The sequence below is a fragment of the Poecilia reticulata genome, chromosome 11 (genome assembly GCF_904066995.2).
Source record: "Poecilia reticulata chromosome 11, P_reticulata-male-v2, whole genome shotgun sequence".
NCBI classification, from domain to species: Eukaryota; Metazoa; Chordata; class Actinopteri; order Cyprinodontiformes; family Poeciliidae; genus Poecilia; species Poecilia reticulata.
Window position 1 is genome coordinate 21,250,174 of NC_088840.1, and position 16,509 is coordinate 21,266,682.

Consider the following 16,509-nt stretch of genomic DNA (forward strand, 5'->3'; position numbering starts at 1 on the left):
CTGATTAATTTCCCTAAAGTTGACTCTGTCTCCTGATTCAAATGAGACTCTGTTACAGTAAATGAAGCGTACGCAGTGAGCCTGTGTCTACATTCACAGATTAGCACCACATTCTCAAAAAAGCACTTTCCATGAGCTCTGTCAGCTGTGTAATTCAAGTAATTTAAGTTGCTATTAAAAGCGATGATTTCACAAGTCAGTAATAGCATATTTACTGGCATCAGGCTGTTACTGGAAACCCTGAAATGTTTACAGGCGTGAAATTAAATACAAAAGCTTCTATTTGTTTTTTTTTGTTTAATCAATTAAAAGAGGAGCAGAGAGATGACAGCTTAGCAGGTTCCAATCTTTAGTGAGTTAATTTTACAGATTTAGCAGCACCTCTTCTCACAAAAATCACAATGCAAGATATCTTAAACAACAAATTGTCATTTTCTTTCAAATTGGAGTTTGAATCCTAGAAATTAGCCAGATGCTTTAGTTTTTAACCCCAATTTTTTTTACTAGATTAGAGAACTGCTGGCATTAAGTTGAGAATACTGCATTCAAAAACACGTGCTGACTTTTGTTCCTGGGTTTATCCTCACCCTTCAGTACAATAAAACCTTAATTCAACATCGGTTCTGGTTTAACAGCCTCTTTAATGCACATGTTGGATCTTTTCCATCATGTATTTACAGATTCAGATATTTTAAAGATGCTAGTCCTGCATGGAGAGACTCTCCGTAGAAACTTAGTTATTTATTGATTTGCCTTCTTGTTATGAAACAGACTCTAGACTGTGAAATGAGTGATTTGATTCACCAAATCACTCAAAACAACTTTTTAATTGACTTTTTGTTTAATTCTGTGTTTGTTTTTTTTATATATATATATATATATATATACTCGAATCTGTAAAACAGGCAGTGGAACGGAATGTAAGCGTGATTAAACTGAGTAAAAGCCGGTCTCATTGTGGTCATTATTTAAATAAATTAATTTTCCGAACATAAAATGTTGCCTATTAAAAGTTTGAGTAAATAAATCGCCAGTGCATTTTGAGGCTCTCTGGGGAAAATAAGCTTTGCTTGCAGCCAGAAGGAGTTTGTGTGTGGCGTTCACAACGGCTTTAGTTATTTTTTCCGACGTCTTTTGGCTTCAATCAGGCATCGTTACCTTAACCAAGAGAGTAACTCTTAGGCCTGGGCGCTTAAATGTTACTGTATTTTAATTTAAATTTTAACGTATAGCATGTTATAATGTTATTCCGTCATCAAAAACATATCTGGGGTGTTGTTTTGACTCTTTTTGACTCTTCACAAACATTTGAGAAATACTCATCTCCCATGGAAACCATTCAGCCCTTCCCCGACACTCCTCCTATTAGCTCCTTCAGACTAGCCAGAAGCAATTAGCACCAGTTAGACATGTGCATCGGCTGAGCTCATTATAGGAGCTACTTCTCAGTGAATTGCTGGTAACAACTTTGTTAAAGGAGCAATGTTATGATGACTTCCTGAAGGAGGAGTTTCAGAAAGAGTAGTTACTTTTAAAGAGACAGAGTCCCAATTTCAAGACATTAAATTGCAAAGTCAAATTTCTTTTAAGTCATATTTGATTTACAGAGCATTTTTATAACAACTGAAGGTAACAGTTACTTGATTGTGCAATAAAATGGCATGTATTTAAAAAAACAACTAATGGTCGATAAATTCATCGAATCGCCCAACCTTACTTCCTATAATTAAAAATAACAGATGGAAGAACTCCTTTGTACCCACAGCAGTCAGTGTTTGTAAGCTTGGGCTGTTTTTAACATGATGCTCTAAACCAGAGATCAGGCCAGAAACCTGGGAGTAGCGATGGACTCTGACCTGAACCTTCAGAGCCACATAAAGACAATTACAAAGTCAGCCTTCTATCACCTGAAGAACATCTCCAGGATTAGAGGACTTATGGCTCAGAAAGACAGAGAAACTCGTCCATGCGTTTATCTTCAGTCACACTGATTACTGCAAAAGTGTATCAGACAGCTGCAGCTGATCCAGAATGCTGCTGCTGGAGTTCTAACTAAAACCAGGAAGTTAGAGCACATCAACCCAATTTCTATAGCTCAGAGAATAGACTTTAAAATACTGTTTGTTTATTAAAGATCTGCCGTCGTATCAACCATCCCCAGAACCAGAACCAAACACAGAGAAGCAGCATTCAGCTTCTATGCACAACAAATCTGGAACAAACTTCCAGAAAACTGCAAAACAGCTGAAACACTGTTTTAACCTTCAGTAAAACAGTTTCAGTAAAACTGAAGTGGGTTTTTAGTAAAACAGACTAAAAACCCAGCTGTTTAGAGTTTCTTTTGAAACATAATGAATGAAACACATGAGTTTCTGTAGTGTAGTGGTTATCCTGTGTGTTTAACACGCAAAAGGTCTGGTTCAAAACCAGACAAACTGATTTTGTATCTTCTGGCTGCACAGTGGCGTAGTTGGTAGAGCTGCTGCCTTGCAGCAAGAAGGTTCTGGGTTCGATTCCCAGCCCCGGTCTTTCTGCATGGAGTTTGCATGTTCTCCTCCCACAGTCCAAAAACATGACAGTCAGGTTAATTGGCCTCTCCAAATTGCCCCTAGGTGTGTGTGTGTGCATGGTTGTTTGTCCTGTGTGTCTGTGTTGCCCTGCGACAGACTGGTGACCTGTCCAGGGTGACCCCGCCTCTCGCCCGGTACGCTAGCTGGAGATGGGCACCAGCAACCCTCCCAACCCCACCAAGGGACAAGGGTGCAAGAAAATGAATGGATAGATGAATGAAACACTGACCAACATTTTGATGAGCAACAGTGGTACCTGACAAAATGCAGCACTTCTACTGTTGACTGTGTTCTATGACTTTGTATTTTATGGGGGGGTTTTATGATGTAAAGCACTTTGAACTGTGTTGTTGCTGAAATATGCTATACAAATAAACTTGATTGATTGACTGTGTTTAAAATCGCCCTGAACTGAAAACACCAAGTGTAAATTAAGAAATCTCAAAAAGACTCCCACCGTTCTCAGTATTCCACCTGTAAGTTCAGAGTTTCATCTGCATTCCTCATGCTGTTTCCTATCCTGCAGTGCATAATAAATGGGTATAAATGTGCAGAAACAAAGCACATTCAGAGGAACATCAGCTCTAGTCACATATAGGAAATATGTGCTGCTCATTATGTCCTCCTGCTCAGGATGTAGCTGGCGAGCTGCTCATCAAACGGCTCTAACTCTAACCAGACTGTACCCTGATGCTCTGAGGGCTTTGTTGTTGGAATATCGGTTTCTGTTTGGAGAGCCTCAGCCCGCCTCTGATGATTATAAGTAATAAGTGATCCTGAGCCTCTGCCGTCTCTGTGGCAAAGACGACGGTGAGGGAAATCTAATTATTTCCCTCCCATGGCCCAGCAAGCCTTAAAGGTTAATCACTGTCCATTGAGCTAATTCTGGCTGGGTACACTGGAGTAATTACAACGCCTCGCTCTCTTGACGACATGGTGCTTTTACCCTTTTGTGTACCTTCCTGACTCCAGATTTTCTCATTTCAGACGAATTTTTTCTCTCTCTGGTGGCCATGTTTCATCTTCTTCCTGATGCCAAGTGCACACATTAAATACCTCTTCATTTAAAGCTTTAGTATGTAACTTCTACGAAAAATATTCATTTTACATATTTGTTCAAGCCAGGGGTCTGCAACCTTTACAGTCTCGATTACTTTCTCCCAGAGCCAACTAGAAACAACCAATTAGAGCCAGGAGGCGGGTCTTAGCGCTGTCAATCAATCTTGCATGCGTCTGCTCCTTCCCCCTGATAGTAGATTGTTGTGAATGCTAGGCTAGTTAGCTTAGCCACTGATGATGGTGGGTAAATGGTTTTGATGTGAAGGTAAATTGTTTTTCCACTATTAGCACATTTAGCAGAGTACATGGGGTGATTGGCAGTGCTAAGACCCGCCTCCTGGCTCTGATTGGTTATTTTTGCTACATTTGCAATAGTAGCATAGAGAGGAAGTGGAGTAGATTGATGACATACTGTCATGACAAATATGTAAAAAAAACATTTCTCCAAGTTACATACTGCACCTTGAAATGATCATATTCTAACCTCTGTTAATATGACCATTCATTTCAACCCAGAGTGGGTTTTTCTATAAGGTTTTTTTTTTTTTCTTTCTGTGAACCCCTGAGGTTTTCTCAGATAATTTCTGCTCACAGCTTTCAGGTGAGACTGAGTGAAGGGTTGTCCTGTGTCTCTGCGTTTCTCTCGCCCATTAACGGCTGGAAACAGACATTAGAGACTCCTTTGAGAGGGCAGGTGGCCACTAATGCCACATCTCTGCAAATCTAAAGAATTAGGTTTTTTAAGTAATCTACTTTGTAAAACAGCTCAAGCTCAGAGAGACTGGATGGACAGTGTCTGAAAGGGATTTTAAAGGCAACTCTATTCAGCTTCCTTGAACAGATTAGGATCGGGCCCTAGGATTTACAAAACATGTTCATTACATTTTTTGCTCAAAATCATTCTTAGGTAATGAGAATTTAGTCTGTACAGTTCAGGATGAGCTTTTTGGGGCCTCCTGTCACTTTAAATACAAATAAGCTGCTGCTGGCCACGCCCTTCAAACTCAACATTTATACCAACATAAAAATGGCTACAAGATGCGCAATTATACAACCGTACATCATTGAAAATCAGAAGAGTCGCTAAGACAACCAACAAGAATGCAGCAAGTGGTTTCTGAATAGTAAGTCAACAACAAGACACTTGTCTTTTCCAGCAGCCAATGGTAAAACCAGCTGACCAAACATGCTTGAGCTCTGAGTGGGTTGCCAGGTGACGGGAGGGGCTGGGGTTGCTAGGTAACGGCATGGTGCCCGCCGATTTCAACTTAATTATGAGATCTTTGGAAAGGCTCGTTTTCCAGAGACCAAAAAAACGTAACTTATTGTTAAAAAAAAAAAAAAAAAAAAAGCGCCAAAGTTTCTGTTTTTAGAAGCAGTTGAGAACCAAATGCAAGCGTAAAAATTTTAAAATTTTTAGATCACAAGAAACCGACAATAACTCAAAAATAGCTAAACAATTAACTTTTCCCGATTGTATTTAGTTTTACCATTATTTCAAGATAAAGCTATTTTTGCAGAGACAACAGGTGATTATTACCACAGAAAGATAATTTGTTTTATATTAGAGAAGGATTAATATAAATTTTTACACTATAATTATCATGTGGTGTTAAGAAAATGTTGGTTTTAGTAGCTTGTCCGACTTGAGCCAACTTCAGTGCACCACTACATTTCCAGTCACCTCAGCATGCTGATGGCTTGAAAGTAATAGTGAACCTCTGGTCTTAAACTACTTTCTAGTTACTTCAGATTATTTCTTTCTGACCACACGGCATGCTATCAAAATTGCACTCTCAGTAAGTCAGTCAGTATTAGTATGAAAAATAAAAAGGTCACATCTAAGCACAGCCAACATACCGATGTTGACAGAGTAAATGCAAAACTCCACCGTATCGCAACGTATTTGTTCATATTAAGACCAAAATAAAGTATTTGTTTTTCAATATGCCAATGACTTATTTCCATTTTAGTTTCTTAGGTTTGTTTTCTCAGATTAATTACCGTTTTATGCTTGTATGTTTAATCCCGACAGACATGTTTCAAAATGGCTCAGCTTTTTAAAGATAATTTAATCACAGAATTTTTTTGTTAGTGCCAGATTTCATAACGCGTCTAATTATACTATAATCAAAGGCCATATCCGAGATTTGAAGGTAAAATGAGTAAACTAATAAAAATAGAAAGATAATCCATCCATGCAAACAAATCCAGAGACGAATCGAAGCTTTTCACACCTCCAGATTTTCTCCATTTCGTCGTCGTCGTCCAACATTTTTGGCACCTATCTCACGAATTGCACCATTTCTTTTCCTCCTCCTCTTCTTTTTTTTCATTACCTCATCACCATTCATCCGTTGCCACTTTTTCACTTCATTCGTTTCCTTCAATGCTCCACTTCAAACTGCGTACCACTGTGTCTCTCTTTAGTAACAACGAAATGAAGTTTGCCTTGGAGCCATTTCATCTCCTTCCAAATTTTGTCTGATCTCTGCCAAAAGAACAAAAATCTAAGGGAGGAACCTTTTCTTACTTTTTAACATTTAGACTTAACATTGAAACATGCAAATTAAAAACCAATCAACAAAGTCATATAGGACCTTTGTTTGCTTTGTTCACTCCATGGCTCCATTCTTACTTGTAATTAATTCGTATTTTATTCAAAATAATGTAAAAAAAAAAAAACAGTTGCTCTTTGATTTTCTTCCTTTTGATTTTGTCTTTACAATTCAAAATTTTTCTGCTTTGTCAAACTTCAGTCTTCTCAGTGTGCATCCCCAAGGCTCAGATATGCTCTAAAAGGCAGTGTCCTGCTGAGACGGGTGGGCTGTCTGCTCCCATATCATCAATGCAGAAGAAAGGCGATGAAGAGCAGGGAGGATGAGGCAAGAAAAAGAGACAAAAAAGGGAAGAAAGGCCTAGGATGCTGAGGGTAGCCTTTAGCGAGTCTCATCACTCAGCTAAATGCCCTCTCTTGTTCCTCCTCTCACTTTCTATTTTCACCTCGCTGAGGGAATAAAAACCGAGAGAGCCTGCTTTATTTCACTCCAAATGTTTTCCAAGAATCTGGAACCCTGGAATTTGTACCTCGGCCCCTGCGGCAGCCCCGTTTCTCAGAGTCTGTGCAGATGGGTGTGAAGGAACAAGCGGTGCCGATGCGGGCTGCTGCTGGTGGTTGGCGAAGGAAAGCTGCTGGATTTGCTGAGCGAGAAACAAGACAGGCTGAGCTTCACAGGGTGGAAAGGAGAGAACAAGGAGAACATGAAGTGTGCTACTGTGTGGAGAGAAAAAACAAACAACAGGTCTGAGCTGGAACTATTGTTGTTTGGTGGAACAAAGTTTGTGCAGCGATGATGAATGATGGGCCTCCCCATACAGCATCACAAGGAACCAGAGCCAGCCCAAGACACATGCGACCTAAGCAGGCTGCTTAGGGCCTCCACACCACAAGGAGGTGTCTAAGAGCACCAAACTAGTATGATGAAAGTATACATATGTATATATATTTAATATAACATTGAACAATAAATGTTATTACACATAGAAACCTATTTCTATTAATTTTATAGTTTTTGCACAAATAATGGTTAATCGCTTCCTGTTTGCAGTTGGACACTGTTGGAGAAATGTAAGAAATTACATTTGTAAACTTATTTACTGTAAATTTATTGTCCATCAGCTGGTGTTTCTTTGAAATAGTTGAAATAATATGGCACACTTAAATACCACTCTGGGCAAGGGAAGGACTTTTATCACAAAATTTTACAGTACTACTCTAATAATGATAAAAGTGATAAGAACTTTTTACCACCATTTTTAGATATTTTTTTTTACAATTAATTAGACTTTATTGTGACAATGAAATCAACATTTTTATAAAAAATTATCCCAATAAATGATGATGCGATAAGGCCCACCCCATTTGCTACTTCTGTAAGGTTAAAATCAATAGTCATAATAACACTGGTCTGATGTAAGCTAACTACAGATGATGCTAATGATAGTACATTTGTTACACACAGAGTAGCTTAGGAATGACAAAGAATCTGGTGTTGACATGTTGATAAGGGGGGCCCCCAAATGAAAATCTGCTTACGGCCCCAAAAAGGCTTTGGCCGGCCCTGGCTGATTTCCATCTAGACCAGTGGTTCTTAACCTGGGTTCGATCGAACCCCAGTGGTTCGGTGAGTCGGTCTCAGGGGTTCGGAAGAGCCTCTGCCGCAGAGGTAAAGACACACTTGTGTAAAGTCGTGATGACGCCCCGCTTTGCCATCACTTGCTGCAGAGGATCACGTTACATTGCTTAGCCAATCAGAGCTGCGGAGGAGCACTGATTGAAGGAGTTCCACTCTCAGCATGGATTTGAACTTTTGTCTTTAATTACTTCAGCAAAGTTCACAGTTTTTACCAAATTCTATAGTCTAAATCTGCTCCTTAGTTGAATCTTTTCGGGGTTGGTACTGCCTCTAGTGGTGTGGGGGTGGTTACACAGCTAATATAATTACATTACTAAATCAGAATACCGGGGGAAGCGGGAGGGGGGGTTGAAATAAGAAGGGTTCGGTGAATGCGCATATGCAACTGGGGGGTTCGGTACCTCAAAAAAGGTTAAGAACCACTGATCTAGACCAAAAGTCAGATTTCATTTTGTTCCCATAACATACCCACAACTAATTTGTACCACACTCAATTACTCCATTGTGTTCTGTTTGTAAAAGATTTGGTTTGCGATAGACTCAGGGTGAAAAATCCTGAAAAATCACATATGGTATCTTTCTAGTAAAAGATAATATCTATAAAATACATAGTTGTCAGTATGTGGTTGATTGTGACACGCTGCTTCAGTTTAAGGTACAGGATATGGCTGAAAATGATTCGCTTTTTTTGTTTTAAATATGTTAAATACAGTCAAACTTGTGGTGTGATCTTCTCAGTTTTATCCAGTGTCCTACTGAGTTGTATTCATTTTCTCCTTTCATTTGCTTTGTTTCAATTTTAAGGAGCTATTAGGCACGTTGGCAAAACCTTAAACTGCTGCTGCACAAGTTACTCAGCAAGTTGTTGCTAGGTAACCACAAGTTACTCAGCAGGTTGTTGCTAGGTAACCAAAGAGTGAGTAAGTTAGAGCAGCAAATGCTTTTCCTCTGCCGACAGCACCCAGAATGCTGTGCGTTTCTGGATCAAAGTTCAGTGAAAATGCTATTGGATGCATTATTGATTGATTACGTGTCGACAGTGATATATATTATTATTGATTTATTGTACAGCCCTATGATGGGGTAGACACACCAAGGTTAATCACTATCAAAAGTCATAAATTGTGTTTTCTTCATCAGGTTGATGAGTCAAAGTAAGCCAACTAAAAACCAAGTTTTAGTTGGTTTAAAATTCAGACATGTCGTAACAAAAGCACTGCAGTAAAACTGAAAACTTTAATAATTGCATTTGATGGACCACACAAAGAAAAGTATTGTCCAGGAAAAACACAAAACTAAATGAACAGGAGCCGTTTGATTCACTGGGAACATTGTCTGCTTTGTTGCCACTGATTTCAACTTTGGCAGCTCAGCTATTTACCTGTGTGAAGCTTTTAGTTTGGCTATACATGAATTAAAAATGGCTCATCAAAAGATTTAATTAACATAATGGATTACAGAGGCTGTTATACATGCATAAATTGTAAACAGAGCCTCTGCATATTTTGAGGCTGAATTGATCCTGCTGCCTTTGATTAATGCTACAAAGTCACAAAAGAGGCATCTGTATTCTGAACATCGACGGCACAAAAGTATATTTATGACAAAAAATAAACAGTGAGGTAGCAAATAAAATCTGTCACTCTCAAATATTTAGCTTATTTTGTTGAGATATGAGGAAAAAGCCACAGTATCTCAGCAGAGATGACTAACCTAGACTAATGGGTTCAAGACAATTAAATAAGGAAGCACAACAAAATTAGACATTTTGTTGCCTTCTTAATTGCTGAAAATTCCTCCTGGATGAGTATCAAGGCCCTTTTAAAACACATGGGCAACACCACTTCATAACCAACACAACTGAGACTCTAGTATCATAGCAATGACCCCATTTCACCATTACTTAATATGCTGTGATAAATGGACTGATCAATATTCCCTTCCCTCGGCATGCTGGATGCTGGAAACCGAAACTAGCTTCATGTGCATAGACCTTAAAATTGTTGCGCATATTGGAATTATGAAAATAATTTTGCCTAATGGAGACACGGTAATTTTAAAATCAAGATTTTGCAATAGGATGAGCTGATTTTGCAGCCATTTCAAAATTGGTGTTTTTCACAAAACTGGAATGGAAACTGGGCTGCACAGTGGCGCAGTTGGTAGAGCTGTTGCCTTGCAGCAAGAAGGTTCTAGGTTCGATTCCCGGCCCCGGGTCTTTCTGCATGGAGTTTACATGTTCTCCCTGTGCATGGTGGGTTCTCTCTGGGTACTCCGGCTTCCTCCCACAGTCCAAAAACATGACAGTCAGGTTAATTGGTCTCTCCAAATTGTCCGTAGGTGTGAGTGTGTGTGTGTGCATGGTTGTTTGTCCCGTCTTGTCTCTGCGTTGCCCGGCGGCAGACTGGCGACCTGTCCAGGGTGACCCCGCCTCTTGTCCATTAGAACGTTAGCTGGAGAAGCACCAGCAACCCTTCTGACCCCACTAAGGGACAAAGGTGTACAGAAAATGGGTGGGTGGATGGGAATGGAAACTCTTTGGCATCACAGCAGTTTGCATAAAGCAGTAACAAGCTTATAGGCGCTGGCCTACTTCAATAATTCACAGCTGACTCCATCATTCAAAAGTATTGAACCCATTGCTCTTTTGCAATCGGAGACAATTAGACCTGTCACAATAAACCAACTAATCAATTTCCATCATTTATCATTTTTCTTTTTTCTCTCTCTGTACCAAAGTATAATCTTCAGTGTGATGCTTTGGTCTCAACTACTATTACTATTTTGACAGAGAAGTCATAATTTTATTTGTTGTTTCTGCTTTTTCAATTCCAGTGCTTAATATTAATTAGAATTTAAGGTTTATTGATCTTTGAGCATTGTAATACTTGAAAATGGTCTCACAACAACAATATTATAGTTTTTCGCAATAACTTCTGGGGAAATTTATCATTCAGCAAAATTTGTTATGGCATGCATAACTACAGTTTCCCGAAAATGCAGCATTTATTTGTAGCCATTCCTAATTATAAGTCACTTGTCGTTGCAATGCTACACTAAGACGCTGATGTCAACTCTGATGATGAGAGCTAGCGCCGTGGCTGAAATATGATTATGTTTACATCCATAATTTTACTGATTTATTCCAGTGTTTTTCAACCACTGTGCCACGGCACACTAGTGTACCGTGAGTGATCGTCAAGTGTGCCGTGGAAATGATCTAATTTCACCTACCGTATTTACCTACTTTTTTCCTAAGCTTTGAACATGTGGCTTTTCTGTGGATTTTTCTTCAACCACCAGGGGGCTCTTTAGCAGGAAGTGAATCATTGGAAGTCAAAATTGGAAATCAAAGAAGAACGCGCTAATTTTCATTTAGAACAAGCACTTGCTAGCAGCAGGCACAACGAAGAAATGTTTTCAAACTCATGATGCAGCTTCTAAGTTGAGGAGTATCAATCTGGCAGTACAGGAGGGAAATAAAGCCGCCGCACATAAACTCGGCGTGAACAAAAGCGGATTTGAAGACGGAGAACTGCGTCCTTAATATATCCAGCATTTATTAGGACGCAGCCCTCTGCTGGGTCCTTATGGGAAACCGAGAACGGCAGAGATACCAGCAGCCTTTAGCCCGGTGCGGCTGATATATGCAAGTTTCCAGGAGGGGGGAGTTTCAAAAAATTAGAAGGTACGGTTTATAGTATGGTGTGCTCATAGTCCGGAAAATACGGTAATTGGTCTTAAAAGATTTCTTCAAAACGAATTAATTATCTGCAAATAATGCCATCTTTGAGTGTCTTTGCTGTAGTAGTGACTAGCGGCATAATCATGTAATTTTATTACCACTAGATGGCAGTAGGTACAGAGCATTTTACATTAAAACAAGAGAATTAGAACATTCATGCATCACACACAGTGTTGTGGCTCTGTTCAGGTGTATTTTTGAAGTGGACATGTTAAGTGCAATTTGAAATATTAAATAATTGAAATAATTAAATATTATGATAAAAATAAATGTTTGTGTTTATTTGATTCCTATTCAAGATACTTTGATAAGAATGACTATATATGTAATATAGGCGGCTACAGAGTATCTTTGTTTACATTTTTGGTTGGTGATGTTCCTCGTGATTTTTTTCAATTAAAACAATGAACCTTGGCTCAAAAAAGGTTGAAAAACACTGACTTATTCCATAAACAAACTTCTTCAAGTATGATTGTAATTACATTTATTTAATGGAAACACCATGTTTACAAAGTTGTGTTTCTCAGACTTTAGAATAATATCAAGAAAGGTTTTGCTACTTACAGCTTGACATACTTTCAGATTCCTTTGGTTAATAACTAGCTGACCTAATGGTGACACAACACAATAAGATTTATGTCTTAGTCCAGTTCCTGCCGATATCCAGCAACTTCACACGGCTATTGGAGAGATCTGGGCCAAAAACCCCCCAATTAATCTCATGAACGCCAACAGGTGGGTTGCACTGAGTGAGTGGTAATCAAACCAGATACCAACTGGTTCTCTGATCCCCCAATAAAGCAAAACTGCTAATTTCACAATGACCTTTTATTGTCACACACCTGTGCAACAATCAGGCCGTCTAAACAACATCTATGCATGGCACACCTGTGAGATGGGATGGATTATCTCGGCAAAGAAGAAGTGCTCACCAACTCAGATCTGTGAACAGTATTTGAGAGAAAATAGGTCTACCGTGCGTATAGAAAAAGGTTTGGATGTTTGAGTTCAGCTCATGACAAAATGGGAGCAAAAACAAAAGTGGTGCGCTTACATTTCAGCTCGGCGTCTACAGCCTTGGACCTCTTGCACACTCATGAATACATTAGCTGCATCTGTTATGTCTATCTGGAACAACCATCTGGAACAACCTTGGGGCGTATCTCAGCAGATATCAGCATATTCAGGTACTATCTCTGCTTGCGACATGAGAAACCGACAAGTTCAGAGTCAGCAGAGTTGGGACCTGCAGCTACAGGAGCTCATCACGTGTAAAAGTAAATCTATATGGAGACGTAACTAACAACAAGCCATCGTCATCTGGACTCCGTGGCTTGTGAACAGAGCAGCTGAGGAAAATGTTTCTGCAAGACTTTTGTTGCATAATCATTTTCTGATTCATCATTTCCTCCAGGCTTTGAAATATGCAGCGATTGCCATGGCGACAGATGGCTCGTGAATAATGAATGATTGGTATATTTATTAGAATGTTTGTTATTGGATATTTTTCCACCTAGAAGAAACTAGGTTCTCAGCAACAGCAGCAGGGTGTGTAATGCAGGTAGACGTCTCAATGTGATATTTTGATACTGAAAAGTTTACCTTGTGTGAGGAGCTGGAGCGTCCTGACTTCCTCGCGGACACGAAGCTGCAGGACTTGCTGCAGGATGTGCTGCCTCTGGGCTTCGTGGATAATCCCCATTCGCTCCAGCTTTCTGTCTGTTAGTCTCATGAGGGCCCGTCCTGAAAATAGACGAGTGAAAAAATAAAATAAAATAACATAAAACACAAGGCTTAAGGATCCAAGCCAGAGGGAGTTTAGCAAACGCCGCTTCAGATGTAAAATGAAGTATTTACGTCCACCGAAGAGTAAACTCACAAGGTGCTGCGGGTGAATTAAACACAAATTGGACTTTATAAGGGTAGATTAATAAAAAACAGACGTCTCTTCACAGTCGTACGGCCATCAGTCTGAATTGTTCAATTAAGCTCAGCAGAACCATATGTGAAGCAGATCCTTCTTTGCGTAAATATCAGAACAGTACATCTCTGGAGCAAGAATCCCTAACAGCTCTTTAGTTAATTGCAAATCCTTGTATTAAATACATAATTTAATCATCCAATCTGCTTCTATGAAGAGGACTTGGGCTACTAATAAAAAGTCTTGTAGAATATTGTGTGATTATTAGTCCTTGTTATGAGTGTTTTTGCAACATGGAGGATGGTAAGCAGATAGGATAATATAGGGTAATTACTAAGCAAAATGCTCGTTTTGCTCTTGTGGCCCTGATGGCTGCTTTGACAAGATGCTGCCACCAATTAGCATCTTTGGTTGGAGAAAAGTCCAACCAAAGATGGTTGGTTGGAGAAAAGTCCTTAAAATTGCCAGGAAGTTAAAGCGATTGTTCAGTTCATGAACTGGGAATCTGTGTAGTTGTTAATGGCAGTAAGTATGCAGCTCCAGGTTTTCATCTCAGCTTAAAGAAACAAGTTCTTGCTGAAGAAATGTGCTAATGGGGTCCAGGGTCTAAAACCTTAGATGTTTCTACTGAAGTACTGAACAATGCAAGACTTTTATCTGGAATCTGGAAAACTACAATTTCTTTTCCACTTTTCAAATATTCACTCAGAAATTGCACTAAAGTCTGAAACTGAAAGTTAGGAAGTATAGTTAAAGTTTTCTCATGAAATTTTGTTGTACAATTAATTACGTCCTTGTTTAGGTAGCTCCATAGTTGCAACTTTGTGTCACATCCATTATAGCCCCACAAACACAACTCTTGACAAACATTCCCATTTGTAATACACTACGTTAGGACAACAGTCACATTAAGAAACGTGATTTGAATCACTAACTGTACACACCAACTGCATTTAATCATGTTTTCAAACTTATTGATACTTTTATTGGACAAACATTGCAAAAACAGTAAAAAAAATTTTTTATAATAATCCTGACAAGATGAACATTTTTAATTGAGATTTATTGAGAAAACAAATATTCTGATGACAAAAAAATCATGACAATAAAAGATAAACGATACAATAAATACCATTCCTAGTCTCAATGCAACAAACATGCTAACGTCAGAACCAGACTAGAACTTTGTGCTACACACAGGCCTGTCTGGATAAATTTTTCCGAATGATACATTTTCCCAGAAGTTATTGCGATAATTGATTATAGTTTTGAGACCATTTTCAAGTAATACAATGCTAATGGCATAACAAGGTTTGCCCCAGAAAACGTGCTATGCCTGGTGGTTGGGCGCTAGTCATTCATCCAAAGGTCCGTCGTGTTTTTGAGTTAAAAAATGTTTAAAGTTGACAGGAAATTTTAAAATTTTACTTGATTATGTGTTATTAAAAGATTGGAAGATTAACACCTGAACAGCAACTATAAAGTCTGAAAAAATGGAAATATTTTAAAAAGACTTGAATAAATAAGCAATGTTTAGCCTGGTGGGGGCACAAGTAAAGCCTGGAGGCCCGCCAGGCTTATAATACACTGGAGGAAACCCTGCATAGCAATGTCATTGCTCAATGATCAATAAACTTTCAATTCTAATTAACATTTAACACTGGATCTGGAATACATTTTACAAAACCGAAACAACAAATAAAGTGATTAAGTTTCTAAAAACAAAATTGTCCTTCAAAAAATGACTAGCTGAGACCAAAGCATCAGAGAGAGAAAGAAATGCAATAAATATGTAAATGGAAATTATTGAGATAAGTTTTAATTTATCATGGGATGAACTGATTTGCTGTTTATTGTGATAGGCCTAGCTACATCCAGATGGGGTTAAAATCTGAGCATTTTCAGTGTAAATTACATCACATGTAACCAGTATATAAAAGCCAGGTAGAGTCAGAAACACTTACAGGTAGCAGCAACATAATGAAAGGACAGACGGGGAAAAGTGAAAGAAGGAGGAGACCAGATTGAGACGTTAAAGTTGACATGACGGCGCCAACATGAGCCATGCTGTAACAGGTCTATAAATATTGACCAACCATCACTTGCCACCTGAAACCAAAGATAGATTGGCATGGCAACTGAGATTCACAGTTCTCTCTTTTGCTCCTGTATCGTCTGTTGTCAATAACTGCAGGTATAAGAGAGATAACTGAGCATGACACACTGCAGGTTTGATGATATGTGGGGTTTCCCATATATTAGCATTAAAAACAGCTGCAGCATCAGGACAGAATGGTCAAATTAGGACATAACTTGATATAGATATATACCAGAGGTTCTTTGTACAAATCCTTGCTCCTCTAAGTTTTTTAATGATCTGTCAAGTTGCAACCAGGCTTCAGTGATTTTTTATTAGCATTTTATAATATAGACCAACACAAAGACAAAACAGAGAAGTGACAGATACCAAAAACTGAACATTTTTACTAAAAAACTGCTGTGCCCATTTTACTTTGCTACACCAATTTCTACCCAATTTCCATTAGAGATCATCTTTGAGCCATCTCAAAGATGAACTTTAATAATTTATTGGTGATGTTGGTTTAAAAACATATGTTCTGGGAAGATCTCAGATGTTCGAACAGCTAAATATGGGATGTTGTCAAAGCTTGAAATATTGTTTATAACACTGATTTAACCATGTTTATGTTTCTGGTGTTCATTAATTAATGTTCCCCAGTGATCATCATCTAAAAGTGGAAAGGACAGGAAATTACTGGAAATGACACAACTAAGTGTGTCATGTCAAAGAGACCTTGAACTATATATAAAAAAAAACAGCCCAGTGGCTCGTGGCGACTCTGGAGGAGCTGCAGAAATCCATAGTTTGGGTGGGAGACTGTTGACAGGACAACAACTTTTTAAGCACTCCAGAAATCTGGTTTTGATGCGAAATTGTTAATATTAAAATGTTACATGTTTTTGTACTTCCATTTAGGTCTCTACTGCTTATAAAAA

The 16,509-nt window shown here is 38.7% G+C and overlaps 1 protein-coding gene across 4 annotated transcripts in view; it reads right to left on the reverse strand.

Moving 5' to 3' along the window:
- The window catches only part of samd12 (sterile alpha motif domain containing 12), a 145,494-nt gene that overhangs the window by 77,470 nt on the left and 51,515 nt on the right, over window positions 1-16,509 (reverse strand). For 2 of the 4 annotated variants that reach the window (XM_008422740.3, XM_081612365.1), the window contains exon 4: window positions 13,173-13,313. In XM_008422740.3, coding sequence (XP_008420962.2) covers window positions 13,173-13,313 — 141 coding nt within the window. Of the gene's footprint in view, window positions 1-6,353; window positions 6,831-13,172; window positions 13,314-16,509 lie in introns of those variants that run through there. The other 2 variants (XM_017307287.2, XM_017307289.2) reach the window with 2 other exon arrangements.